A 26,148-nucleotide genomic window follows, 5' to 3' on the forward strand; every position below is an offset into this window, starting at 1 on the left:
AGATTTTATTATTGTCTTATTTTCCCCTCCCTTAATCAATCGTCAATCAATCAACCAATCAATTTTGATTGATTGTCCTGCCTTTCCTTCCCATTCTTGTATTTTATTATTTGTAGATCAGTCAGTCACAATATACCCATGATACAGTACGGTTTTGATGTTCTCAAACACGACCACTATGGAGCTTGAATTGAAAGGCATACTGGCGCACTGCATCATGTACAAATTCTAGTTCCCTACTTTGCACATGTTAAAATAGTGAACACAACACATTGTATTATTAACAAACATTTACCGGTTTCTAAACAACAAATAGACCTACTACTTTTGAAAATAAAACAAAGACTACTGTGAAAATACAGAATGTTTCTCTTTCAGTTGAAAGAAGTTTGGGCTGCCAAGAAGAGAGAGAACAACAGTTCGATTAGTCAGGAGGACACTTTTATTTGCTACCGGTATTACACCAGTGGGTCATTTTATTCCGACCAGTCGCTCGCTGTCCTACCCGGACATTGTTTTGTGAACATCCATGTATTTGTTGTAGAGCGGAAGTGGAGCCAGATCCTCGAGACCACGGCGACAGCTGAACGAATCTTGGGAATATATTGGTGTAGAGACGTGGATTTCCATCAGCCAAGATGTCTCGGGGATCAATTGAAATCCCCTTACGGGACACCGATGAGGTAAGGACTATCTACGCTGCTTTGTTTGACCGTGGATTGCTACAGCTAGCCTACTAACGTTAGCTAACGTAGTATTGCCCTGTGCTTGTTGATCGCTAACAACTTCTGAGATTTATTTTTTTAAATTTTTACTATCAGTCATGAAAATTATGATTCATAACCAAGATTTGAGTTGTAAAGGCCACCCTGCTCTACACCATGATATTGTCTTTCCGATCATTCAGTAAGCTAACTAGTAAATGCAGCCACTTCTTGTCCCCAGTCAAAACATTTCATAAAGTAACTTAGCCTTTCTGATCAAGCTGTTTAGCCATAGGTTAAAGGTCACATGTCATGTTGTATATGTACGAACTGGTGTTCACATAGACATTTGTTCTGCAGGTCATTGAGCTTGATTTCGACCAGCTGCCAGAAGGAGATGAGGTCATCAGTATCCTGAAACAGGAGCATACACAGTTGCACATATGGATTGCTCTTGCTGTAAGTATGAATACATAGACTGGTATGATAATTAATTTAAGCCTTAAGAAATTAAATGGTTGAAATGACAGTTGCACGTATTACTCTGTATGAGTGATGCATCAAATACAGTTAGATTGTAATTTCTACTGTTACCTGTAACTCCTCCCTGTAGCCCTGCAGGCTTGCCACCATTTACAGTTATTTTAACAGTAACATTCCATCTGATGGCATACCATTGGAGAGGCGTGTGAGATATTTGCTGACCTGTGCCTGTTTGGAGACACTTCCTATGTTGGAGAGTATATCCGTGGACGGTTTTGATTAGGAAACTGTCGTCTGCATCGCCGAAGGAAATAATTGAATCCATTTGTTATAGGCTACCAAGGCAAAACCAAACATGGATGTCAATGTTTGCGCGCACAGACACTGTTCTACTACCCGTCTGCAGCAGCATGCTTCCCAATTGTGAGGCTGATTAGCTAGACAAACAGGTGTGAAACACGGAGACAAAACATGGAATGTTTTGATTTGGAGGGGGGTGGTAGCATCTAACAATTGAATGTAATTATTTCCTGGGCACAGTCCGGCAACACAAACAACAATTTCCTTATCAGAACTGTCCACCAACCACGGATATACTCTCCAACATGGGAAAAGTGTTGCCAAACAGGTACGTGTCGGCAAATATCTCCCACGGTGTCTAAATGTTATACAGAACTCAGGAAATGGGCTATCCTCCCTGGTGAGTTATGTAGTTGCATTCCCACTGACTGATGGTTTGTTTATGGATTGTTTGTCACCAAAATAAACAGACATATTTTTCTTTTAGCTGGAGTATTACAAACAGACGAAGACGGAGGACTTTGTCAAGCTGCTGGAGGCGGCCCGTATCGATGGGAACCTGGACTACAGAGACCATGAGAAGGACCAGATGACCTGTCTGGACACCTTGGCAGCCTACTATGTTCAGCAGGCACGTAAAGAGAAGAACAAAGATGCCAAGAAGGAGCTCATCACTCAGGCCACCCTGCTCTACACCATGGCAGACAAGATCATCATGTACGACCAGGTAAGATAATCAGCTTAACAATTTATTGGATAATGTGAAAGTTAATTTCCCCAACACAAAAAATCATAACCAAGAGTAATCTGTTGTAACAGAACCACTTGTTGGGAAGAGCCTGTTTCTGCCTGCTGGAGGGGGACAAAATGGACCAGGCTGACGCTCAGTTCCACTTTGTCTTGAACCAGTCTACCAATAACATCCCTGCTCTACTTGGTAAGTAAAACACAAAGGGAAAGATCTACCATTACAACTACAAAGGTTCACTTCGAAATGGGGCCTAACCACTATACATTTCATTTCAACAGGTAAAGCTTGCATCTCCTTCAATAAGAAGGATTACAGGGGAGCATTGGCCTACTACAAGAAGGCTCTACGCACAAACCCTGGATGTCCTGGTAAGCATTTCACTTGTACCTGTCATATTAAAATGAACAATATCCCTGGTCTCTCCTAATATACCGTCACTATTTCTCTTACCAGCCGAGGTGAGGCTGGGGATGGGCCACTGCTTTGTCAAGCTCAGTAAGCTGGAGAAGGCCCGTCTGGCCTTTGGCCGGGCCCTGGAGCTCAACTCCAAGTGTGTGGGAGCCCTTGTGGGCTTGGCTGTGCTGGAGCTCAACAGCAAGGAGCCCGACTCCATCAAGAATGGAGTGCAGCTCCTATCCAGAGCCTACACCATTGACCCCAGCAACCCCATGGTGCTCAACCACCTGGCTAACCACTTCTTCTTCAAAAAGGTGAGAGGGTTGTCATCTTATTCCTGGTATATAGTAGCATGTCTTGACCTGAGCATCGTTTATCATTCACATTGATGTACTTTCTTATTTCCAGGACTACAGTAAAGTGCAGCACCTGGCTCTCCATGCCTTTCACAACACAGAGGTGGAAGCAATGCAGGCTGAGAGCTGCTACCAGTTGGCCCGCTCCTTTCATGTACAGGTAAACGCTAAGGCCTCAGTTTATTTTTCGGGGTGACTCTTGCTTTTCTAATTGAATGGGCATTACATCTCTCCTTCTTGTGTGTTTCAGGAGGACTATGACCAGGCCTTCCAGTACTACTACCAGGCCACCCAATTTGCCTCGTCTACCTTTGTGCTGCCTTTCTTTGGCCTGGGGCAGATGTACGTGTACCGTAGAGACAAGGAGAATGCAGCCCAGTGTTTTGAGAAGGTCCTAAAGGCCTACCCCAACAACTATGAAACCATGAAGATCCTGGGATCTCTTTATGCTACTTCAGATGATCAGGAAAAGAGAGACATTGCCAAAGTAAGTAAAACAGCTATGCAAAGGTGAACCTCACATGAGGTATTCACTTGTAACTCTGTAGATGTTAATCAGCACTATTGCTAAAATCAATAAGATGTAATGTCTTTGTGTTCTGCAGGGTCATCTGAAGAAGGTGACCGAGCAGTACCCTGATGACGTTGAGGCCTGGATCGAGCTGGCTCAGATCCTGGAGCAGACCGACATCCAGGGCGCCCTCTCTGCTTACGGCACGGCCACCCGCATTCTGCAGGAGAAGGTCCAGGCTGACGTCCCCCCTGAGATCCTCAACAACCTGGGGGCTCTCCACTTCAGACTGGGGAACCTGGGAGAGGCCAAGGTACAGTTTAGGAGGATGGCAGAGCTTCCTGACTAGATTTAGACATTTACATGTTGTAGCAATGAATTCAAACTTGCCTTTGTGTTTGATGTTTGACAGCCATTGTCAATAGTGACGACATCGTGATGTCACACGGTGGTCTAGCATATTTTAATTTGACTGCACCTCTGGAGTCTGGCAGCGCAGAACAGCGCAGTGCAGAGAGCACCCAGCAAGGCGACATGCCGGATAGCCTGTTCCCTATTTGCCATAGCCTAAATGTTCAATACATATGAGGTAGTTAGACTATTAACATAATGCAAGAGAACAATGTAGATTATTGATAGAGCGGAGAGCACCAAAGCAGCGCAAAATGTCAAATGGGGCCTAAATGTGTTTTCTTTCCCCCCACCAATGTTGGATGATCATAGGACTTTGGCATCACGCATTCTGTTGTCGGGCTTATTGTTTTAAACTTTAATTTCCCTTTTCCTCCCCAATCTCCACTCAATTGTAACGTGACTTGTTGGCCTAGGCATATCCTACTGTTTCATGATCAACCATGGAATGAATCTATAGGTGTAGCAGAGTTCCAGCTGTTGTTTGTGACGAGCCGAAATAAAAACATAGTATTAACGAGGGAGAGAACAAACCATTTCAAGATAGACTAATCGAATAGGAAGTATAAACAAACCTGCCATGTTTCTGCTTTACTTGACCAAAGTGTGGGCTAAATAAATTGTCAACAATCAGATAAAACAAATGATTATTTAGTCTAACATTCTTTATAGCAGATGGATGAACATTGGCTTAGGCTATGCCTTTTGCCTATCGACCTGTAAAAATACTAAATGTAAAATTAGATAAAGCAAATTATTATTTAACATTCTTTATAACACTTAAAAAACGAATGAACATAGGAATGAACATAGGCCTATTGGTTTTTAGCATAAGCCAATTAGGATATGCCTCTTGCCTATCGAACTGTACAAATCCTAAATATAGGCCTACAAAATAAATAAAGTAGCCTAAACAAGTGCAAAAAAAGTATTTCAAGCTTTGATAGGCTAGAATATGTCATTTGAGTATGATGCATCTGGATTTGAATATAGGCTACATTTTTAAAATTAAACAAAGTACAATTAGGAACCATTCGGGTTTTTTTTCTCTCTAGCTAATGGTTTCTGGCAAGGAACACCAGCATGTTCAACTATTCTGCCCCAGAGTAGCGAACTCAGCAGGATGATGGACTTATAAATGTTGACGGAGGTTTGCAGTCTGTCGATCCTTTGCCCTGATTGTCTTTTTACACATTCTGAAAGTGACTTAGGTCAGGTCTGCTGGCTCACCTTTATTCAGGTCTGCTGGCTCACCTTTATTCAGGTTTGCTGGATCACCTTTATTCAGGTCTGCTGGATCACCTTTATTCAGGTCTGCTGGATCACCTTTATTCAGGTCTGCTGGATCACCTTTATTCAGGTCTGCTGGATCACCTTTATCATTCAGCCTGAAACCAAACTGCCAAACAGGTGAAGACAGGCTTTTCTTTCCCACCAAGGAGCCATAGTTTTTTTTCTTCCTGTTTTAGCATACGGCAGACTGTACTATAGTGAAATCCCATCACGCCTTTTTTATTTTTGTCTGAAACTGTCGGAAAGTCGCCTAATGAAATTACAATAGACTACACTTGATACGGCTGTAATAATTGTTTTTAGCTCCTGTCGGAGTATTTTTATGAACAAGAGAAACATTGCCCTACCAATTTTGTAAATCGTTCAACAGCCTAGACTAGATAAATAACTAGGCCTAGCAATGTGTCCTTTATAGTCCTTCTTCCCGCCAATTGACTGACCTCTCCGTGCTCAACGCGCACCCCCCAGATTATTTTTTACATTTTTTTACAGTACAATCGTATATCAATGATGTTTGGACAGGACGTGTGTCATTCCAGACATCGCCCAACCCTAGTAGACACAACAGAGCTATAAATAGATTTCAGGGGTTTGTTCTGTCTGTCCATGTTTAGAAATATTTCCTGGCCTCTTTGGAGCGGGCCAAAGCTGAGGGAGAGCATGACGAGCATTACTACAACGCCATCTCTGTCACCACGTCTTACAACCTAGCCAGGCTCTATGAGGCCATGTGCGAATTCCACGAGGCGGAGAAACTCTACAAGAACATCCTGAGGGAACATCCCAACTACGTCGACTGTAAGCACTGAAGACACACTATACTTTTTGGTTAATGTCTGTCTCCTTAGGGTGTGTGCGTATCAATTGGTCCTTTGTTGTTGCTTGCAGGTTACCTGCGACTTGGCGCAATGGCTCGTGACAAAGGAAATTTCTATGAAGCTTCCGACTGGTTCAAAGAGGCTCTGCAGATTAATCAGGATCACCCAGACGCCTGGTCCCTGATCGGGAATCTCCACTTGGCCAAGCAGGAGTGGGGTCCGGGTCAGAAGAAGTTTGAGCGTATCCTCAAGCAGCCGTCCACTCAGAACGACACCTACTCCATGCTGGCCCTGGGCAACGTGTGGCTCCAGACCCTGCACCAGCCCACCAGGGACCGGGAGAAGGTACGGCAGAATATCAGTTGTTTTGATGTGGAGCCATAAATCATCACTGTCAGAAACAGTGCCTTCATCATTTGTCTGTGTCTGTGGTTGTGTCCCTCCAGGAAAAGAGACATCAGGATCGAGCCCTGGCCATTTACAAACAGGTCCTACGAAACGACTCCAAGAACCTTTACGCTGCCAACGGCATAGGTTTGTTGGCCTTCACTCACTCATTGTATTCACATAAATGCTTGATACTCAGACTTGACTGTGTTTAACTATAAGCATGTATTTACCTCCAGATAACTATTAGCGTGTAAATACCTCAGATAACTATTAGCGTGTAAATACCTCAGATAACTATTAGCGTGTAAATACCTCAGCGTTTGCCGTCTTTTCTGTCCAGGTGCCGTCCTGGCCCATAAGGGCTACTACCGAGAGGCCCGTGACGTGTTTGCCCAGGTGAGAGAAGCCACAGCTGATATCAGTGACGTCTGGCTCAACCTGGCCCACATCTACGTGGAGCAGAAACAGTACATCAGCGCTGTGCAGATGGTAAGGCTCTGTACTGGCACATAGTACACACTGAAGAGTTATTTTACATTCCTATTTTTTTTACTTGAGGAGTTCTATTAAAATGTCTTATCCACTCTTTGTGGCGTTTAGTACGAGAACTGTCTGAAGAAATTCTACAAGCATCAGAACACTGAGGTGCTGCTGTACCTGGCTCGGGCACTCTTCAAATGCGGGAAACTCCAGGAGTGCAAACAGACTCTGCTGAAGGTGAGATTTGTGTGAAATGAAGTGTCTCTCATTCCTTTTAGTAACCCTATGGCTGGGATTCATTTCCCTGAGCTTGTTTATGTGAAAGCAAGGTGACCCTTGTGTGAATGTCCTGTTACTAGGGTTGCAAAATCCTGTGAACTTTTTTTTATTTTTGGAGGATTCCTGGGATCAAAAGGGAATAAACAGGAATTTCAGGATGCTTTCTGGGAAACTAGGGAATTTATTGAAAGTTCCTGGAATTTTGCAACCCTACCTGTTGCTCACTGATGTGGCTGGCTGTGTCCCCAGGCACGTCACGTGGCCCCCAGTGACACAGTGCTGATGTTCAACGTGGCCCTGGTGCTGCAGAGGCTGGCCACTCTGGTGCTGAAGGATGAGAAGAGTAACCTAAAGGCTGTACTCAGTGCTGTCAAAGAGCTGGAGCTGGCCCACCGGTACACCCTAAACTCACTTTAACACTTCTCCTAAAATAATCCTTCACTTTTCTCAGCCTAATCTTCTCTTTTCTGTTCTCTTTTGTCTCAGGTATTTCAGCTACCTTGCCAAGGCAGGTGACAAGATGAGGTTCGACCTAGTGCTTGCCTCCACGGAGGCCAGGTCAGTTTGAACAAATATCTCCCCTCTAAAATCCAAATACAGGCCAGTACTTACTTCATAGCCTTCAGTAAATCAATGAACCACTCTTAGCCAAAATTCTCATCACACCTCAGAGGAATTTAGAGGGATGACAGCTGAGCCCAGCCATCAGATGTCAGGCTAAGCCTGGATTGTGAGCTGTGTTTGTGTGGGGGTCATTGCAGGCAATGCTCTGACCTGCTGAGTCAGGCTCAGTATCACGTGGCTCGGGCCAGGAAGCAGGACGAGGAGGAGAAGGAGATCCGGGCCAAGCAGGATCAGGAGAGGGACTTCCTGCGCCAACAGATGCATAAAGAACAGGTCTGTCTATGGGATGTCACAAGTCCCTCATCCCTTCTATGTTGTACTTGTAAACCATAATGGAAAAGCTATTTAAGTAAACATACCTTACTTGAGGCTGGGATGTCTTGATTAACATGTTTCTTTGGTTCACTGTAAATGTATTCCTTTATAACAGTGTGACTAACCCACTGACCTTGTTTCCTGCTGCACCACCAGGAGGAGAAGAGAACCAAGCTGGAAGAGGATCAGAAGAAGCTGCTGGAGCAGAGAGCCATGTACGTGGAGAAGACCAAGGGTCTGCTCTCCTTCGCCGATGGAATGAAGGAGGAAAGGAAAGAGAAGAGGAAAGGTGGCGGCCGAGTGAGTGCAAATATGTAGAGAACAGCTAGTGCAATGCAGAGGTTTGTGTTGATCAATGATTAGCTCATGGCACATCAGATCGATATAAATCTCAAACGATCTAGGGTGCAGTGTGACTATATTGTTCTTGTTTCGTTCTCCCCAGCGCAAGAAAGGGGACTTTGATGAGTTTGTCAACGATGGCTCTGATGAGGACCTGCCAGTGAGAAGGAGGAAGAAGAGGAAGGGTGGCAGCGGGAGTGAGGAGGAGGGCCGCAGGAAGAGGAGGAGGTGAGACTGCTGTGGAAAGTGTTTTATTTGTAGTGACCGGTAGGAAAATGGCCTGGTGTGAGTGGCACTGTGACTGTGTATTTCAGACCCAACAAAGGGGGTGACGATGGCAGCGATGACGAGGAAGGAGGCTCACGGCCCAAAAAGCAACGCAAACCCAGAGCGGGCGGCAAGAAGATGCAAAAGGTCAGTTATATCTAGGTTCTAATGGTATTTTTAAACCCAAATGACCGGCCTTAGGCCCAGAGTTGTAACAGTTCTGTTCTTGTCTAGTACGAGCCTGTGCCACCATCTCTCAAAGGCAAGATCAAGTCGAAGGCCATCATCTCATCCTCCGACTCTTCATCAGACGAGGATGGACTGAAAATTGCTGAAGACAGGTGAAGGCATAAACTCATTCGTACATGAAATGCTACATGAAAATACAACTCCGAAGGGTTTTGTGCCACTAATTCATAATTCTTTGTCTGTTGACCACCCAGAAACCCCAGAGACAGTGGTTCAGGCTCTGATAACGAGGGCGGCCACAAGAAGCGCATCGCCTCCGACAGTGAGTCCGACGGGGGCCGGAACCGCTCTGGCAGCGAAGCTGGAAGCCCCCAACGCTCCGGAAACTCGGTTAGTGACTCCGGCAGCGACCGTCCAGTGAAGAGGAAGAGAGTGCAGCAGCAGTCTGACTCAGAGCAGTCTGATAACGAGAGCAAGAGGAGCCGCTCTGGGTCGGAGAACGAGTCCCGACCTGGCTCACCGGCCGCAGCCTCTGGCTCTGAAGCAGGTTCTCCGGCGTGCTCCCCACACCGCTCCGACAACGGATCAGAACCAGGGGGCTCAGCCAAAGAGGCCTCCAACCACGGCTCTGGCTCTGACAGTGACTGAGGCCTCAAACTCAGAACTGACTTTTTTCCTACAGAATTTTTATTATTTTTTTTAACAGATTTTTGTAAAGGCTTTTTTTCTTCCGTCTTGGTTTGTACCATGAAATTGAACTGAGCACATATGCAGTGTAGCTTTGTAGCCCTTACTGTGGGTTGTCTTTACTAGTTTTTGGTCACCAGACTAAGACTTTTGCATTGATGCTGTACCTCATGTCCTTTTGTTTTGTTGATGATGGATGGAAAATTTGACTTGTAAGTAGTCTGACAGCTGATTGGAAGAGGTGACGTCACAGAAAATTAGTAAATTGACCCAGAGTTGGGACAAATTATATGTAGATAATAAACAAACACAAAATAAATATTTGTTTTTTTTCTATTTCTGATGATGAAGATGCTTGTAATGACATTGGAAAACAACTTGACACTTATCTTCTGATTATGGGGTAAATGTGTTGTAATTGTTTTGGCTGCATTTTCCTTGTTTTCTGTATCAACATGACCTCTGCCATTCAGAAAAATATTTTGGGCAAACCTCATGTCAGTCATGCTGTGGTGAATAAAATACCATATTACAAGTTCAGCTTCAATAGTGAAAGTGTATATATGTGCCATTTTTTATTTAGATCCTCTATATGGATACAAGAAGTGCTAAGTAATCTGGCGGCATGCCTAGGTGATGCAGTTGTAAATGTATTCGTAGAGTTTGAGACGCATCGAGACTCCAAATACATGGCCCCATTCCGGAGGTACCACAGTGGGGTGGATGAGGCAAACACATGTTTGTGAAGAGGTCCTGTCTGTGGCCAGCTTCTGCAACTGACAACACTAGATCAGGGTATGTCTGACGGGGCTGACCGAGCCTGTCTGAAGAACGTATGTTGTAGCGCACTTGTCAAACTCGTTCCACAGAGGGCGGAGTATCTCTTGTACTTGATTAGTAAGGAACTCCCCTCACCTGGTTGTCTAGGTCTTAATTAAAAGGAAAAAACAGAAACTAAAGCCCTCCATGGAATGAGTTTGACCTGTTGTGGAGGTTTTCTCAGTTGTCACTGTGTCGGTAGCCTAAACATGGTTCTGAATATGGATACCAGTGTAGATCTGTTCAAAGTGCAGATGGGATGCTTAGTCTACAAATAATAAAAGCTCATAAGGAAATGGGACTATAGAAGTAAAGTGAACAACTAGGCCTTGGCTATAGCCTAAAGTGCACTGCAAATACTCATCACAATTCTGGTGAATACCCCCAGCCCACTAAAGACACTGATCAAGTGCCTTATTTAGCTGTGGACACACTGTATTAACATACAACTGCTACTAATGGGCCTTATCTTCCCCATGCAAAAATGCTACAGTACTATATTTAAGCAATAAGGGCTGAGTTGGTGTGATATATGGCCAATATACCATGGCCAAGCATTGATGCAACGCAGATTGCCTGGATACAGTCCTTAGCTGTGGTATATTGACCATATACCACAAAACCCAGAGGTGCCTTATTGCTATTATAAACTGGATACCAATGTAATTAGAGCACTAAAAATAAATGTTTCATCATACCCGTGGTAAACTATCTGATATACCACAGCTGTCGGCCAATCAGCATTCAGGGGTTGAATCATCCTCTTCATGCTGCGTTACATCCGTCCTTTGCGACCTACTTCAAGAAGTAAGTTTCTCTAACCATAAGTTCTTACAAAATGCATACCACATGTGGACACTTGAAGTGTTCTCCGTAAGGATCAGTCCGTTGCAATAAAACCATTCAGTAGGGGAATGGTCCAACAAATAATGGTGTGACAATGTGCTATATTAAGGCAACTCCTTAAAAATCAAAACAGTTAACTTCCATGGTAACTGGAATTTCTGTAATTTTTGGGCATTTCTCATTGGCCTACCAAGAAACAGAGGAAGTGTTTGAGAGCTTGCCTTGGTCATTGGGGAGTTATACATAGCAACTATGCACTAATACAGTAGTTGCAGGACATTATAAACCATATTAAATGGCCTGTTGGGTTCACAGTTACATATCTGAATCTAGGTGAAATATTACACAGGACAAGTCTAAGTGTTTAACTTTATTTAAAAGTTAAGCAATAGTGGTACACAAGAACATTCTTAGCAGTTACAGAACCTTACAGTAACACTTTTACAGAAAGTTGTACTGTACAGATGTATACCTCGTGATTTCATTAGATCATAATAAGTTGAGATTATAATTTTTAAAATCTTGATAAAAACAATCAATAAATATCTGGATCAGACATTATGGCAAACAGGCTTCAATTTTTCACACGAGGGGGGGTGAGGGCAGAGTTAAAGTGTAACCGAATGAATTTCTCATGTTAACTTTATTCACCAATTAAAACATGTTGCACTTGTGCAGTTTGAAAATTGTTGCATGAGAACAGACCGTGTGCGAGTTCATTTTGCATGGCCTGATGCCCCAGGTGGGTTAGTTTGCAAATGTTTAGACCATTCAATTGGTCCTTAAGTGAAATCACCCCTCAGCTGGGGCACCGAGCCATGCAAAACCAACTCACACTTTGTTTGGTTGTTCCCCGTAAAGGAAATTCAAGTATCACAATGTATGACAGATACAGAGGGAGGTACACAGCAATGAGGGTTGATAAATTAACAAGGCCGCATAATTTCATCTCTCCCAGGCGATGTGCCATACATCCACAAAAGCACTTAAAAAAAAGGTCTGAATTTGAATTCTTACAATCAGGATATTGTGCAAGTAAAACCGTTTTTTTTTTTATTACAGACTTGTGCATTAGTCCAGACTAGGTGTTTTCACTTGAAATGGAGACATTAAGCAATTCAAACCCAACACATGAAGCCCATAATGAGGAGGTAGAAACACAAGCAAATATAAACCATTAATGTTATGGTAACCAATGATTACAGTTGAGGATTCTTTGTAACAATCAAGGGATGAGTGAATATTGCAACGACTCATGTATGACGTTGAGCAAAGTGCATCTCTACAGTGTTGCTAATCGGCTAACAACAAAAATAAAAGCATAGCATTCAGCAGCAGGAACAAGGCCCTTGCAATTCAATTGTCTTGGAGAAAAACAAAAGTCTAGATTCAAAGCAGCTGATACCATTGATCTTAAAAAAGGGCTCTTAAAACAGATGGCAAACCATTATTACACTTAAGTGCTAGAAAAGAGCCAAAGGGGGGGGGGGGGGGGGACTAAACATGCATTGGCTTAATATGGCCAAAAACTTGATAGCGGAATGAAGTGTTGCAGTGGTTAGGTATGCATATCATATTGGGACAGGGAAGATGGGAAGGAAACAAAAGCGGTATTATATCAATAGCATTTCTGCACCATTAGGCTTTTGGCTGGTTCTTCAGTCAGCTTCCTCCTCAGACTCCTCTTCCTCAGCAGTCTCCAGCCAGGTCAGCCACTGGTTCACCTTCACAGGGAACATACCATGAGCCAAAACAGAGATGCATTACCCATTTATGTGGTGTATTTCTAGTCTAATAAAAAAAGACAGTTTAGTATGCACCTGTAATGGTGTGAGTTGCAATACAAATAGTCTGGGAGTAGAAATGTAATTACCTGGAATAATGCTTTCCCCTTCCCAGGAAACTCTTGAGTTATGTCTTCTTTCCATGCAAGGAAGGCTTCTTCTTCAATGATTTCCATATCATAGAAGTGGACAAAATAGCGCAGTAACATTCCTAGAGAAATAAAAATCTATATTTTAAACCACTGAACAAAAACCCTTCTAGGCAAATGCGCTTGCATAAAATTGCATAAAACCCAAGTAATAATTTGACCATGTGACCTGTACGTACCTTTAGGGAAAGTTTTAGCATTGCAGTGGACCTGCAGTGCGTAGAGGGCACCGACTTGCAGATCCTGGTGATCATGCAGGAACTTCTGCATCACTGGCTTGAAGACCAGCAGCAGCTGCTTCTCCTGGTCCAGCTGTTCTTTAGTGGGGGCTGATAACTGGTCTTCTTCCTCACTGGCATTTATCTCTTGGGCAATGTACTGCAAGAAACTGGAGGGGGGGGGAGCAGAATTCAGACCTAGTCTTAATAACATGCATCTCAAGATGCATAACCACAGAACTCTGCAATGTGGGCATTAGCCCTTTCCCCATACCTGGTCATGAGGATGTTGACGAAGCCCTTGTCGGTGTGGAGCTTAGGGGAGATGTTGTCCTTGATCCACTTGTAGATGCACTGGGGAGAGGGGTCTGCTTTGATCTGCTTCAGCAGTTCCTTTTCCAGCTTCATGAGTGGGAATAAGAAGCTCAGGCCTTTGCCCTCCAAGATCTCCAGCATGCGATCCTTGTTTTGGTCGATTTCTGCAGATTTTGGCAAAATCACAACAATCTTGTTAAAATGTGAAAACTTGACAGAGCTTTCTAGGCTAAGGGTTTTGGAGAGGTTGACATACCAGGCAGCATCTTCTGCATGTTGACCTTGCTTTGCTGGAATAGATCAGTGAGCCACTCACGATCCTTCAGCTTGGCAGTCTGTTGCAGACAAAGCAGGAAGAGGGGGAAGTGGGTGCCATTCTCCAGAGGGTGGGCTAGCTCGTCCATGCTCACCAGCTCTGCGATGATGGCTCGCGCTGCAAACTGGGCCAAGTAGGACTTCACCAGAGGAATGTCCACTTCGATCTTGGGACACTGGTCCAGAACACTGAGAAAAGCCTGTAAAAAAAAAGTACACAGGCATGTGGTGAGTAAATTCACTGAACAGTAGAACCTTTGATATCTTACAACAAAAGCTCTTTGCCATGACTGGAAGACTGACCCGCATGAAGCTCTCCCCAGTAACAAGGCCCTCTGTGCGGAGTGTGTGGATCAAGGTGCTGGCATGCTCCTTGTCTTCGTCTGGGCAGTCAAGAGAACAGATCACGATCTTGCTCAACATCTCAGGCAGGAAGTGTTTGGGAGCCTTCATCTCTCTTACACTGTTCACAGCTTCATCAATGTTTTTGCTGTTCAGGTAATCGGTCACTATGGTCTCCTGATAAGATATAATATGGACAAAGACTGTTAGCGCTCGGAAATCCTTCTATGGGGTAAAAGGTACAACTTGAAGGAGTTCCTTGAGATTGTAAAATGGAACATACGGTCATCTTAAGCAACTCTTCCTTTGCAGGAGGCGGTTTCTTGGTGGTCTTTGGAGGTTTTTCCTGAATTGGAGGAGGGTTGGTTTTCAGACCAAGCAGAGGAGGCTGAGAAATGATAAGACCGTTTAGAGTGGGCAGACTTTAAATACACATCAACTCCAGCTGAATGCTATAAAAGCGGTATGCGTGTTTGTCTTTACCTGTCCCAGTGGTGGTGTTTGAGTGCGTGGAGGTTGAGCACTTGGAGGAATCATTGTTGGTATCTGCGGCTGCAACTTTGGCACTTGGTTTGTGTTGAGAAGGAATGACTGTGCCGGCCTTAGACTGATCTAAGACGGGGAATAGAGGGTATTATGCATCGTTCTCATCTTTTGCATTAAAGTATTTTGGCTTGTTGCCTGTGCAAACGGTGGTTTAAAAGAGTGGGTATCTACCAGGTGTTGTACCTCATCAGCGTTGAGCGATCCTTTCTTGATGAAACGCGGTGCCATGTCCTTAGACTGAGCCTGCTGTTGCTGGTTCTGGAAAATTGGATTCTGCCCCTGGAAAAATGTTTGAAATTACTTTAGATGCAATGCCATATCCATCAAGATTTGAGCAGTCCAAGAATATTCAAAAGCTACTGCTTTTAGTAAAGTGTGCAACTGTCACCTGGTTAGATTTGATGAAGGGCTTGCCTCCCATCTCAAACTGAGACTGGGTAGCAGGGGCTGTGTGCCCGTTGAAGAGTGGGTTGGTGCGGTGACGGCCCATGGTGGGCGAATACCGGTCCTGAATCACTCCAGGGCCTGTGCCGATCCCACTCCCTAGTAGTCAGGACACACATTAAAATGTTGGACAACAGGACAGTAATAAATTCAAACTACTCAGGAGCGTCAGTCATGGATGTACCTGGCATCTGTCCAAACATATCCGCCAACCCGCCAAGAGTTTCCCTGTCAAGTTTCAACCTAGGCATGAAGGGCCCCTCCAAAAAGAAGTCAGTTCTCATTCCCTGGGCCATTGGTGGAATAAAAACACCCAAATCCTGCAAGACACAAAGCAGAAGTGTATTAAGACACACTGTGGCATTACAGATTCATAAGATTTGGCTGCACTTAATAAAGAATGGTTAACTAACTTTTACTGCTTCCTGACGAATCTGGTTAATCGTCTTTGGTCCATTATCGATAAAAGCTTTGCGAGCCACCCAATTGTTCTCTCGCAACTCCACTGAATCCTGCACCAGGAAACGAATCCTTGCCGGCAAGTCCTTGTTGTTCATTAAGGATTTCATACGGCCAAAGTACTGATCCATTAAAGACTGCAAGAGAAACAAATTAGTCACGCCCAAATGGAAAAGAATATTAAGAAACTAAATAAAATGACTCAAGTGTATATGCTTACCCTAGCCTTTTCATGATCGAGTCTAGGCCCCACTGTTCTCATTATCTGACAGAGGCACTCCAAATCTTCCCCCATATCTTTAAGTTGGACTCTCTTCTTCTTTTCCAAAAGCTGAAATAAAGACGAAAGATTAGTTAACATGTATTTCATATGGTTTAACATTGTAAAAACAGTACTGATGTATTCGACTTACTGTTTTGATGCACTTATGAAGGATAGATTCATGGATAAGATCGAGTTTGCCAAGTTCCCCAATGAATTTGATATTTCCCAGCATCTTAAACTTGGCAATGGCATGCTGCTCTTCTTCCTCAGAGGTAAGAGGGTTGTCATGTTTGTCATAGACTGAGGGAATAGAAAAGAGCAAAGGTTAGCACAATCAACCACAGGGCACAGAAAATAGGCACATTTTTTCAAATGTTCACTCACTTTCAACATTTCTGGCGCGGTTCTCAAATTCATCTTGAAGCTTAGAAATCAAAAGTCTCCTGAATGTCTGCAACACACATTGTTTCCAAATGAAAAGATTAGACGGGGTGAGAAAAAAAAAACATGATACCATTGTCTATAATAGTAGTAATCAATCTGTGAGGAGGATGACAACGATGCTTACGGTGCTTTGTTTTTGTGACGTTTGGATCTCTGGCGATGGGCCGTCAAAGTTCGGTGCGTCCTCTGCCAAGCGCAGACATAGCTGTGCATAAAGCGAGCTATACTTGGGCTCTTCGAGGGCTTTGTCAACAATCTGTTTGAAATGAGGTGATGTACACTGAACAGTAAAGCCGTTTCCACTCGATCAATAAACATTAATGCACACAGAGCTAATAGATTTTAAATTACCAGCAAGATCACTCCTTTTAGGACGAGTTTTGAATCTACGCCCACATTCAGGAGCTCAAGGCATAGCTTGTCAAACTTCTCGGGGGTCAGTTTATTAAGTATGCTGAGGATGGAAAGAACAGGAAACATGAAAAATACTGCATTCTGAAGACAAGGCATTATCTGGTGTTAGAAAATGGCACCACTAACACACATTCACTGAAATCTGCTGACTTGCAAATGGGCCAGTCATTTCTAATGGATAAAAAAAAAAAGAAGCTATGGGGCGCCAACCAGATTCAAGTTGGTAAACAGCCTACAAGTTAACATTTTTATTTGAATCTAATGTGTGTAGCCAAAATGTATTAGGGGATTACATACCCTCTCACTTTCCTGAAGATTGCATCATGTCGTTCTTTTTCATTGGAGGCATTGGCATCTCGTCTAGTGCTTCGTGAAGGAACCCATCTCTGAACGCTAGATCCTGGGGCTTTCCCCAGGAACTCGCTGCAATTAACAGCATTAGTGACATCTGAAGTAAGACTGTTTGGAGTAACATTACATTTTGGTAAAATGGCTTGAATAGTACCTGTTGCCGACAGTCTTGGGATGGTACTGAGAGGCACCCCTACCTCCTCCCCCACCCGAAGAAGCACTGTGGAACAAATATTATTTACTTGGAGAATAGTGTGAACAAAATGACATAGCTAGGACTATTAAAAGGTATAATCTATTCTACACTATGTGAAGGATATCAGTAGGAAGGGAAACAACGACCTGAGGACTAAATTGCATTTAGCCCTAAACAAGTTACAATCTTACCTGAAACGAGAAGCACCCCCTTCTGCAATCACACTCTCCACTTTGGCGGCTTGACAACGATGAATTCCCGAAAATAATAATATTCAATGGGTGGGGGTAGGCAAAAGCGACCTGAAGAAAATGCATTTTTAGAGTACAAAGTAAATGAATAGATTGACGCATGGCATACACTTCCTGCTAAATCACAGAGTTGGCTATCTTCACTCGCAGCTAACGCTACACATCCTTTGTTGTAAATGGCCAGTAGCTAACTACTGGTAGCCTGACTCATTTAACTAACTAAACAACATGACAAGGACATTGTAATGCTGAGATTCCGAATCCATGGCATGTTTAGCCATCCATGTCTATTCTGATCAAAGGTGATCTGTTTATTAAATTATAACTAACTAACTAGCTAGCTAATTAATGCTACCGGTAACTAGCTCATCATTTCCTCTCTGCCTGTTGGTTGTGGTGGACTAGTTAACTACGTTAGTTAGCAAGCAGTCATATCACTTTCAACATTATTGTCAACTGTCTTGTGATACAATATCAACATTTACAAAGTGTAATAGCTAGCCAGATAGCTGCAATCATGATGTTACATGAAAATAACAATATGCCGGTTGTGTGGCAAGTGCTTAATATTAGTAGTATATTACCAATGGCAAGACTCCATGTTCTAGTAATGTGTCGTGATAAATTGAAGTTAAACTGCTAGTTAGGTTATAGACTTGTATCCAGTTAGCATACGCAGGAAACGCCACATTGGAAAGCTAGCCAAGTAGCTAGGTTAACAATCGGAAGCCATTTTAGAACAGTTAAACGGCCAGCTAGCCAAACCTAAAGTTAAACACAGACTAGATGTAACGATCATACCTTCACCGAAGGAACGTCAGTTTTGTAGGTTGTGTGGTTTCCAAATGTGAGAAATAAAAATAAAGAAGGAAGGACCCTGTTTGGTCGTGATTAATTAACTGGAAATACTGAAATAAAAAGCAGTGCGTTCCAGGGCCAGACCTCCCACTGGTGAAAAGAACGCAGACTGTAATCTACGTCATACGTTGATGGGACTTTATTTACTGGGCTGCCAGCCTTTGTATCACACGTAAAACAGAATCAAATACTCCCTTCTCATGCTCACCCACATATACATACATATATATATATATATATATATATATATTATAAATCCCTAAATAAAAAAGGTAACGTCAGTTTACTGGGGGAAATACACGCATTATGTATGTGTGTTGTATTCCTGGACTGAATTCATGAACTGCATTCTCTCAATTTTTATAAAGCCTTTTGTCTAAGGTACCACCCAAAATCCGTAAACACAGGCACCCTCATAGATATCATCCTAACCAACCTGCCCTCCTGTCTTCACCAGGATCTCAGCGATCACTGCCTCATTGCTTGCGTCCGTAATGGATCTGCGGTCAAACGATCACCCCTCGTAACTGTCAAACGCTCCCTAAAACACTTCAGCGAGCAGGCCTTAATAATCGACCTGGCCCGGGTATCCTGGAAGGATATTGACCTCATTCCGTCAGCAGAATATGCCTGGTTATTCTTTAAAAGTGCTTTCCTCACAATCTGAAATAAGCATGCCACATAAAAAAAAATTAGAACCAGGAACAGATATAGCCCGTGGTTCTCTCCAGACATGACTGCCCTTGACCAGCACAAAACCATCGTGTGGCGTACTGCATTAGCATCGAATAGCCCCCGCGATATGCAACTTTTCAGGGAAGTTAGGAACCAATATACACAGGCAGTTAGGAAAGCAAAGGCTAGCTTTTTCAAACAGAAATTTGCATCCTGCAGCACAAACGCCAAAAAGTTATGGGACACTGCAAAGTCCATGGAGAATAAGAGCACCTCCTCCCAGCTGCCCACTGCACTGAGGCTAGGAAACACTGTCACCACCGATAAATCCACAATAATTGATAACTTCAATAAGCACTTTTCAACGGCTGGCCATGCTTTCCATCTGGCCACCCCTACCCTGGTCAACAGCCCTGCACCCCCCAGAGCAACTTGCCCAAGCCTCCCCCATTTCTTCTTCACCCAAATCCAGATAGCTGATGTTCTGAAAGAGCTGCAAAATCTCGACCCCTAAAAATTTGCAGAACTAGACAATCTGGACCCTCTCTTTCTAAAAATTATCAGCCGAAATTGTTGCAACCCCTATTACTAGCCTGTTCAACCTCTCGTTTGTATCGTCTGAGATCCCCAAATATTGGAAAGCTGCCGGTCATCCCCCTCTTCAAAGGGGGAGACACTCTAGACCCAAACTGCTACATACCTATATCTATCGTACCCTGCATTTCTAAGGTCTTCGAAATTCAAGTTAACAAACAGATCACCGACCATTTAGAATCCCACTGTACCTTCTCCGCTATGCAATCTGGTTTCAGAGCTGGTCATGGGTGCACTTCAGCCACGCTCAAGGTCCTAAACGATATCATAACCTCCATCAATAAGAGGCTGTACTCATAGACCTGGCCAAGGTTTTAGACTCTTTCAATCACCACATTCAGACTCAACAGCCTTGGTTTCTCAAATGACTGCCTCGCCTGGTTCACCAACTACTTCTCAGACAGAGTTCAGTGTCAAATCAGAGGGCCTGTTGTCCAGACCTCTGGCAGTCTCTATTGGGGTGCCACAGGGTTCAATTCTCAGGCCGTCTCTCTTCTCTGTATACATCAATTATATCACTCTTGCTGCTGGTGATTCTCTGATCCACCTCTACGCAGACGATACCATTCTGTATACTTCTGGCCCTTCTTTGGACACTGTCTTAACCAACCTCCAGAGGAGCTTCAATGCTATACAACTCTCCTTCCGTGGCCTCCAACTGCTCTTAAATGCAAGTAAAACTAAATGCATGCTCTTCAACCGATCGCTACCAGCACCTGCCCGCCTGTCCAGCATCCCTACTCTGGACGGTTCTGACTTCTGAGAATATGTGGACATCTACAAATACCTAGGTGTCTGGTTAGACTGTAAACTCTTCTCACATTAAGCATCTCCAATCCAAAATTAAATCTAGAATCGGCTTCCTATTTCACAACAAAGCATCCTTCACTCATGCTGCCAAACATACCCTCGTAAAACGGACTATCCTACCGATCCTTGACTTTGGCGATGTCATTTACAAAATAGCCTCCAACACTCTACTCAGCAAATTGGATGCAGTCTATCACAGTGCCATCCGTTTTGTCACAATAGCCCCATATACTACCCACCACTGCGACCTGTATGCTCTCGTTGGCTGGCCCTCGCTTCATATTCGTCACCAAACCCACTGGCTCCGGGTCATCTATAAGTCTATGCTAGGTAAAGCCCCGCCTTATCTCAGCTCACTGGTCACCATAGCAGCACCCACCCATAGCACGTGCTAAAGCCAATTCCTCATTTGGCCGCCTTTCCTTCCAGTTCTCTGCTGCCAATGACTGGAACGAATTGTAAAAATCACTGAAGCTGGAGACTCATATCTCCCTCACTAGCTTTAAGCAGCAGCTGTCAGAGCAGCTCACAGATCACTGCACCTGTACATAGCCCATCTGTAAATTGCCCATCCAACTACCTCATCCCCATACTGTTGTTTTTTTTTCTTTGTTTTGTCTTCTCCTTTGCACCCCAGTATCTCTACTCGCACATTCATCTTCTGCACATCTATCACTCCAGTGTTTAATGGCTAAATTGTAATTATTTCGCCACTATGGCCTATTTATTGCCTTACCTCCCTTATCTTACCTAATTTGCACAAACTGTATGTAGGCTATTTTTCTACTGTTTTATTGACTGTATGTTTTGTTTATTCCATGTGTAACTCTGTGTTGTTGTTTGTGTCGCACTGTTTTGCTTTATCTTGGCCAGGTAGCAGTTGTAAATGAGAGCTTGTTCTCAACTAGCCTACCTGGTTAAATAAAGGTGTTCTCAACTAGCCTACCTGGTTAAATAAAGGTGAAATAAAAAAATCTAAAATAAAAAAATAATTCCTTTAATCCATTATGTCAGAGTTAACTGTCTGAAAAAAATCCTAAATGTATATATATATATATATATATATATATATATATATATATATATATATATATATAGTCTATTCTACTTATTTGTGTCCGAGCTATTGTAAATGTGAGTTTGTGTTTTTATATCATTATTAGTTGCAATATCTGGATACAAAAACAGCAACATCTGTGGTGGTCTCCCATGGTTAAACCACTCTTCATTCAATTTCTGTAAAGCCATGGGAAGTATGCGGTCTTAATGGCCCGAACCAAAGTGCACAGGATGTCGACCCAGACAATGTGCTCATTTTCCAGTGCAGTACATTGATTGACTGGGGGTCCGGTACCTCCAGGCAGTATGTTTAGGTTTAGGAGACTCACTTAAACATCTCTGATAAAATGTTTTGAAATCGCTGAAAGAGAGTTTTGGTTTCATGTAGCCTATTGTTGTGAGTTTTAAGGGATTAAACTTGATTCAGTGGGCTATTTTACGATTGTCCTGAATTTCAGTATTCTCATTCAGTGATTTTAAAACGTCAACACTTTTTGATTTACAGTGTAGTGTATTGTACAGAACGTTCTACTCCAGGATTTCACAATAGTCATGATGAACTGAGAGGAGGGCCAGACTATGTTGCTGAAAGAAGTTCCTGGAACTTGCTTGTTGACACCATTGCTTGTTGACACAATTGATAATATGCTCATAAGGTCATGTTGAGTCAGATCCTCATGCCTCCGGTAAATGGCTACTGGTGCTCAGGTTTCTTTTTCTTTTTCACACCAAACATACAGTTCTTGACTTATTCACTGGCTGTACCTCAAAGCCCTCCACCAGGGGCTGAAACTTAAATTCATCTTTCTCTTGTCAATGTGTCTATTGGTTTTATATACCATTTTGTGTTTGTCAAGGTTCATTCGATTATATCACGGTCGTTTAGAGCACTCTGATTACACACTGTGTAATCTGTTTTCTAAACAACTGGGCACAGAAGTCAATTCAATGTCTATGACACCTTGGTTGCATGTAATTTCATTGAAATGACATTGAAACAGTGTTGATTCAACCAGTGAGTGCCCAGTGAGATGGAGCATAGCCCTGTATAAAGGTTTGAATTATCAAGGAAGTTCACTGAGCATTTTGTTTCTCCCAAGCATATTTACTCTTGGAAGCAGAGGTTCTTGAGAGGCTCAAGGCTAGACACATTCCATTCTGCCAGTCTGTACCTGTCTGTCTCTCTTATAGTGTGTCATCAGCCCAGCCCAGCCCCATTGTCTGCCACAGTAGGCATTAGGCAATGCCAGGATGGAATACACAGACAACGATAGACACATTTAAGATTTCTTATGCTTACTGGCAATCATTAACATTGAGCAGGAAGTGTCACGTTCTGACCTTAGTTCTTTTATTATGTCTTTGTTTTAGTATGGTCAGGGCGTGAGTTGGGTGGGTTGTCTATGTTAGTTTTTCTATGATTTGCTATTTCTGTGTTTGGCCTGGTATGGTTCTCAATCAGAGGCAGCTGTCAATCGTTGTCCCTGATTGAGAACCATATTTAGGTAGCCTGTTTTCTATTGTGTTTTGTGGATGATTATTTTCTGTTGTCTGTTATGTGTCTGCACCAGCCAGAACGGTTTTCGGTCGGTTCTCTTTGTTATTTTGGTTATTTCCATGTTCATTCTAATAAATATGGACACATACCACGCTGCACCTTGGTCCTCACCTTCTTCCACCAACAACGGCCATTACAGGAAGCTGCTTTTCCTACATATATTCTGCTAATTAAATTGCACCCCTGTCAGTGGTGATGCTGCTTTCAAGCATGTCTATTGAAAAGAATCACATCAGGTGTTAAATTGTGCTGATATGAGCCATCTGAAATGTATGGTGGACCAGAAGACCTTGACACAGTATCTGGAGGCGTTGGGGAAATGAAATCAGTTTAATCAGAGCTTGTCTATGAATTATATCCACCCCGACAGACTTGCTTGACATCTGCCAAGTTTTTCTATTTCCCTCTCTGATGAAAAGCCCATTATCTCCAGTCTTGATAGATTCCTCAATGGAAGCACAATGGTTCCATCAGGGTTGGGTAGGTTACTTTCTAAATGTAATCTGTTATAGTTACTAGTTACCTGTCCAAAATTGTAATCAATAAGGTAACTTTTGGATTACACAAAATCAGTAACATAATCTTTTGGAATACTTTCCCCTTAAGAGGCATTAGAAGAAGACAAAAAGGATCCGTCAAACACATATGGTGTGTCATCATAGTGGTCTCTGACTTGCTCAGGTGGAACAAACTTGAACTTGCATCTGTTTTCAATGCTGAATTAAATGCCATTAAGAAAACAGAAAGGCGGCATGTTTTTATTTTGTTGCAAACATCCTTTCTGAATTTAAAAGTAACCCAATAATTAATAATCTAGTTTTTCAAAAGTATCTGTAATCTAATTACAATATTTTTGGTGATAACATAATTGGTTGTGAGAGAATGTCATTGTGAAGGAAATGTTTTACTTAATAAAAAAAGAATTCAAGACAATGACCAATGCACATCACACTAACACGTTTAGAGAACCTTTCAAATTCTATGATCAATAGGCCCGAGATTCCTTTGTCAGTGTGGAAGCTGGCTGCTTCATGGTCAGTTTTATTCACACACTCAAATCCTTTTCTTTATCTTTCATTGTGGAGGTTGTACAGACATTCCCTCACATTTCTACATGCAGCTGTGTGACTGTAAGGCTTTCTTAAATCATTAATCACGGGGAAATAGACCAGCTGTCTTGCTGTGGGCAGCCACTGCTGCTAATAAGGCCCAAAGTAATGCCATCAGAAGGCCATTTGTATAAGCTTGTTGCAAGTGAGTTTACAGTAGGCCCTATGTATGTATGTGTGCACCAGTGCCTGTGCTAGTGTGTGTGAGTATCAGCAGGTTTTAGTTTGGGGTCTTCAATATACAGTAGCTATTTACAATACGAGAACTGCCTTGCCCTCTTTTATCTGCATTTGACATTTTAACAGTGCTTACATATCAGCAAATATATTACCATCTGTGACTTTTCCTGGTGCGTTGTCATTTCAGTTTCATATGCAACCTCCCGCCTTTCGTTCCAGTTCTCTGCTGCCTGTGACTGGAACGAATTGCAAAAATCGCTGAAGTTGGAGACTTTTATCTCCCTCACCAACTTCAAACATCTGCTATCTGAGCAGCTAACCGATCGCTGCAGCTGTACATAGTCTATCGGTAAATAGCCCACCCAATTTTACCTACCTCATCCCCATACTGTTTTTGTTTATTTACTTTTCTGCTCTTTTGCACACCAATATCTCTACCTGTACATGACCATCTGATCATTTATCACTCCAGTGTTAATCTGCAAAATTGTAATTATTCGCCTACCTCCTCATGCCTTTTGCACACAATGTATATAGACTCTCTTTTTTTTCTACTGTGTTATTGACTTGTTAATTGTTTTCTCCATGTGTAACTCTGTGTTGTCTGTTCACTCGGCTATGCTTTATCTTGGCCAGGTCGCAGTTGCAAATGAGAACTTGTTCTCAACTAGCCTACCTGGTTAAATAAAGGTGAAATAAAAAAAATATATATATATATACTGACCGGGGGGGCATATGCATAGAAAAGGTGAATCTAGAAATATTTATGAATCATAAATGATAGGTAACATATCTTACCCATAGTCATCTTTATCTGAGCTTCTATGTCTGTTAGAATGTTAGGCTATCAGTACTCAATATTTCTGATAGGCTATCAGTACTCAATATTTCTGATAGGCTATCAGTACTCAATATTTCTGGCAGGCTATCAGTACTCAATATTTCTGATAGGCTATCAGTACTCAATACTTCTGATAGGCTTTCAGTACTCAATATTTCTGTCAAGGACTCCGATTATTTACTTGCTCTATTTCAAATGACCAGTAGATGGTACTGATGAGCTCTTTATGATTTGGAGCCTCTGCTAGTTTCTCTTCTCTACCTCACATGCACATGGAGTGCTCAAAAAAACAAGCTGCAAGATGTGCCAGGAATCCAGCCTAACTCTTTGAGTGACTAAGTAGATCACCTATGCATATAGTTGTCAGTTTTTTACTAGTTGTTTAGTCAAGTGACTAAACAAACGGTCTGATCAAATCCTAGTGTAAAGTGAACTAATGACACCCCAGTGTGGTTCATTGGGGATGGAGTGTTTCAGTGTTGCAGTATGGGACCCCTTTTGAGGACTGAGGCACACTTGTTGATGACTGATAGGCAGGCTCTCTGACAAGCTTCACACAAGCTGCACTGTCAACCACCTGACAGAAGTGACCCATCTTACCCCAGTCTCACGAGAATCCCCTGACTACAGTGTGCAGTTCGGGGTAGGGCTCAATGTGGGTGGAGTCAAACATGTTTAACCTGAACCCTTCCCTTCTCCTTCAAGGTCAC

The 26,148-nt window shown here is 42.8% G+C and overlaps 2 protein-coding genes across 4 annotated transcripts; one reads left to right on the plus strand and one right to left on the minus strand.

Moving 5' to 3' along the window:
- Positions 1–508: 508 nt before the first annotated feature.
- On the plus strand, positions 509–10,143 carry LOC109895414 (RNA polymerase-associated protein CTR9 homolog). The gene is made up of 22 exons (XM_031830863.1): positions 509–683; positions 1,065–1,163; positions 1,975–2,214; positions 2,307–2,424; positions 2,517–2,606; positions 2,692–2,948; positions 3,043–3,150; positions 3,241–3,477; positions 3,596–3,814; positions 5,820–6,003; positions 6,094–6,368; positions 6,470–6,557; positions 6,754–6,902; positions 7,014–7,130; positions 7,422–7,567; positions 7,659–7,730; positions 7,934–8,069; positions 8,268–8,411; positions 8,557–8,681; positions 8,768–8,867; positions 8,955–9,061; positions 9,164–10,143. Exons 1-22 carry the CDS (start codon positions 639–641, stop codon positions 9,555–9,557), a joined length of 3,450 nt encoding a protein of 1,149 aa, XP_031686723.1. The 5' UTR covers positions 509–638; the 3' UTR covers positions 9,558–10,143.
- A 1,473-nt stretch (positions 10,144–11,616) lies between these two features.
- Positions 11,617–18,743, minus strand: LOC109895261 (eukaryotic translation initiation factor 4 gamma 2-like). 3 transcript variants are annotated; one of them, XM_031830864.1, is made up of 21 exons: positions 18,556–18,743; positions 17,695–17,805; positions 17,462–17,527; positions 17,254–17,379; positions 16,894–16,996; positions 16,667–16,798; positions 16,483–16,549; positions 16,247–16,398; positions 16,054–16,164; positions 15,788–15,970; positions 15,559–15,694; positions 15,319–15,473; positions 15,102–15,209; positions 14,868–14,996; positions 14,668–14,772; positions 14,346–14,561; positions 13,984–14,242; positions 13,687–13,891; positions 13,374–13,582; positions 13,135–13,256; positions 11,617–12,985 (listed from the first exon to the last, which is right to left on the minus strand). In XM_031830864.1, exons 8-21 carry the CDS (start codon positions 16,328–16,330, stop codon positions 12,920–12,922), a joined length of 2,088 nt encoding a protein of 695 aa, XP_031686724.1. In that variant the 5' UTR covers positions 16,331–16,398; positions 16,483–16,549; positions 16,667–16,798; positions 16,894–16,996; positions 17,254–17,379; positions 17,462–17,527; positions 17,695–17,805; positions 18,556–18,743; the 3' UTR covers positions 11,617–12,919. The 3 variants fall into 3 exon arrangements, with proteins under 3 accessions (XP_031686724.1, XP_031686726.1, XP_031686725.1); XM_031830866.1 differs by having other exon boundaries at positions 15,114–15,209; positions 18,556–18,742; XM_031830865.1 differs by having other exon boundaries at positions 17,254–17,527; positions 18,556–18,729.
- Between the last annotated feature and the right edge of the window lie 7,405 nt (positions 18,744–26,148).

The sequence above is a fragment of the Oncorhynchus kisutch genome, linkage group LG8, assembly GCF_002021735.2.
Source record: "Oncorhynchus kisutch isolate 150728-3 linkage group LG8, Okis_V2, whole genome shotgun sequence".
In the NCBI taxonomy this organism is placed as follows: Eukaryota; Metazoa; Chordata; class Actinopteri; order Salmoniformes; family Salmonidae; genus Oncorhynchus; species Oncorhynchus kisutch.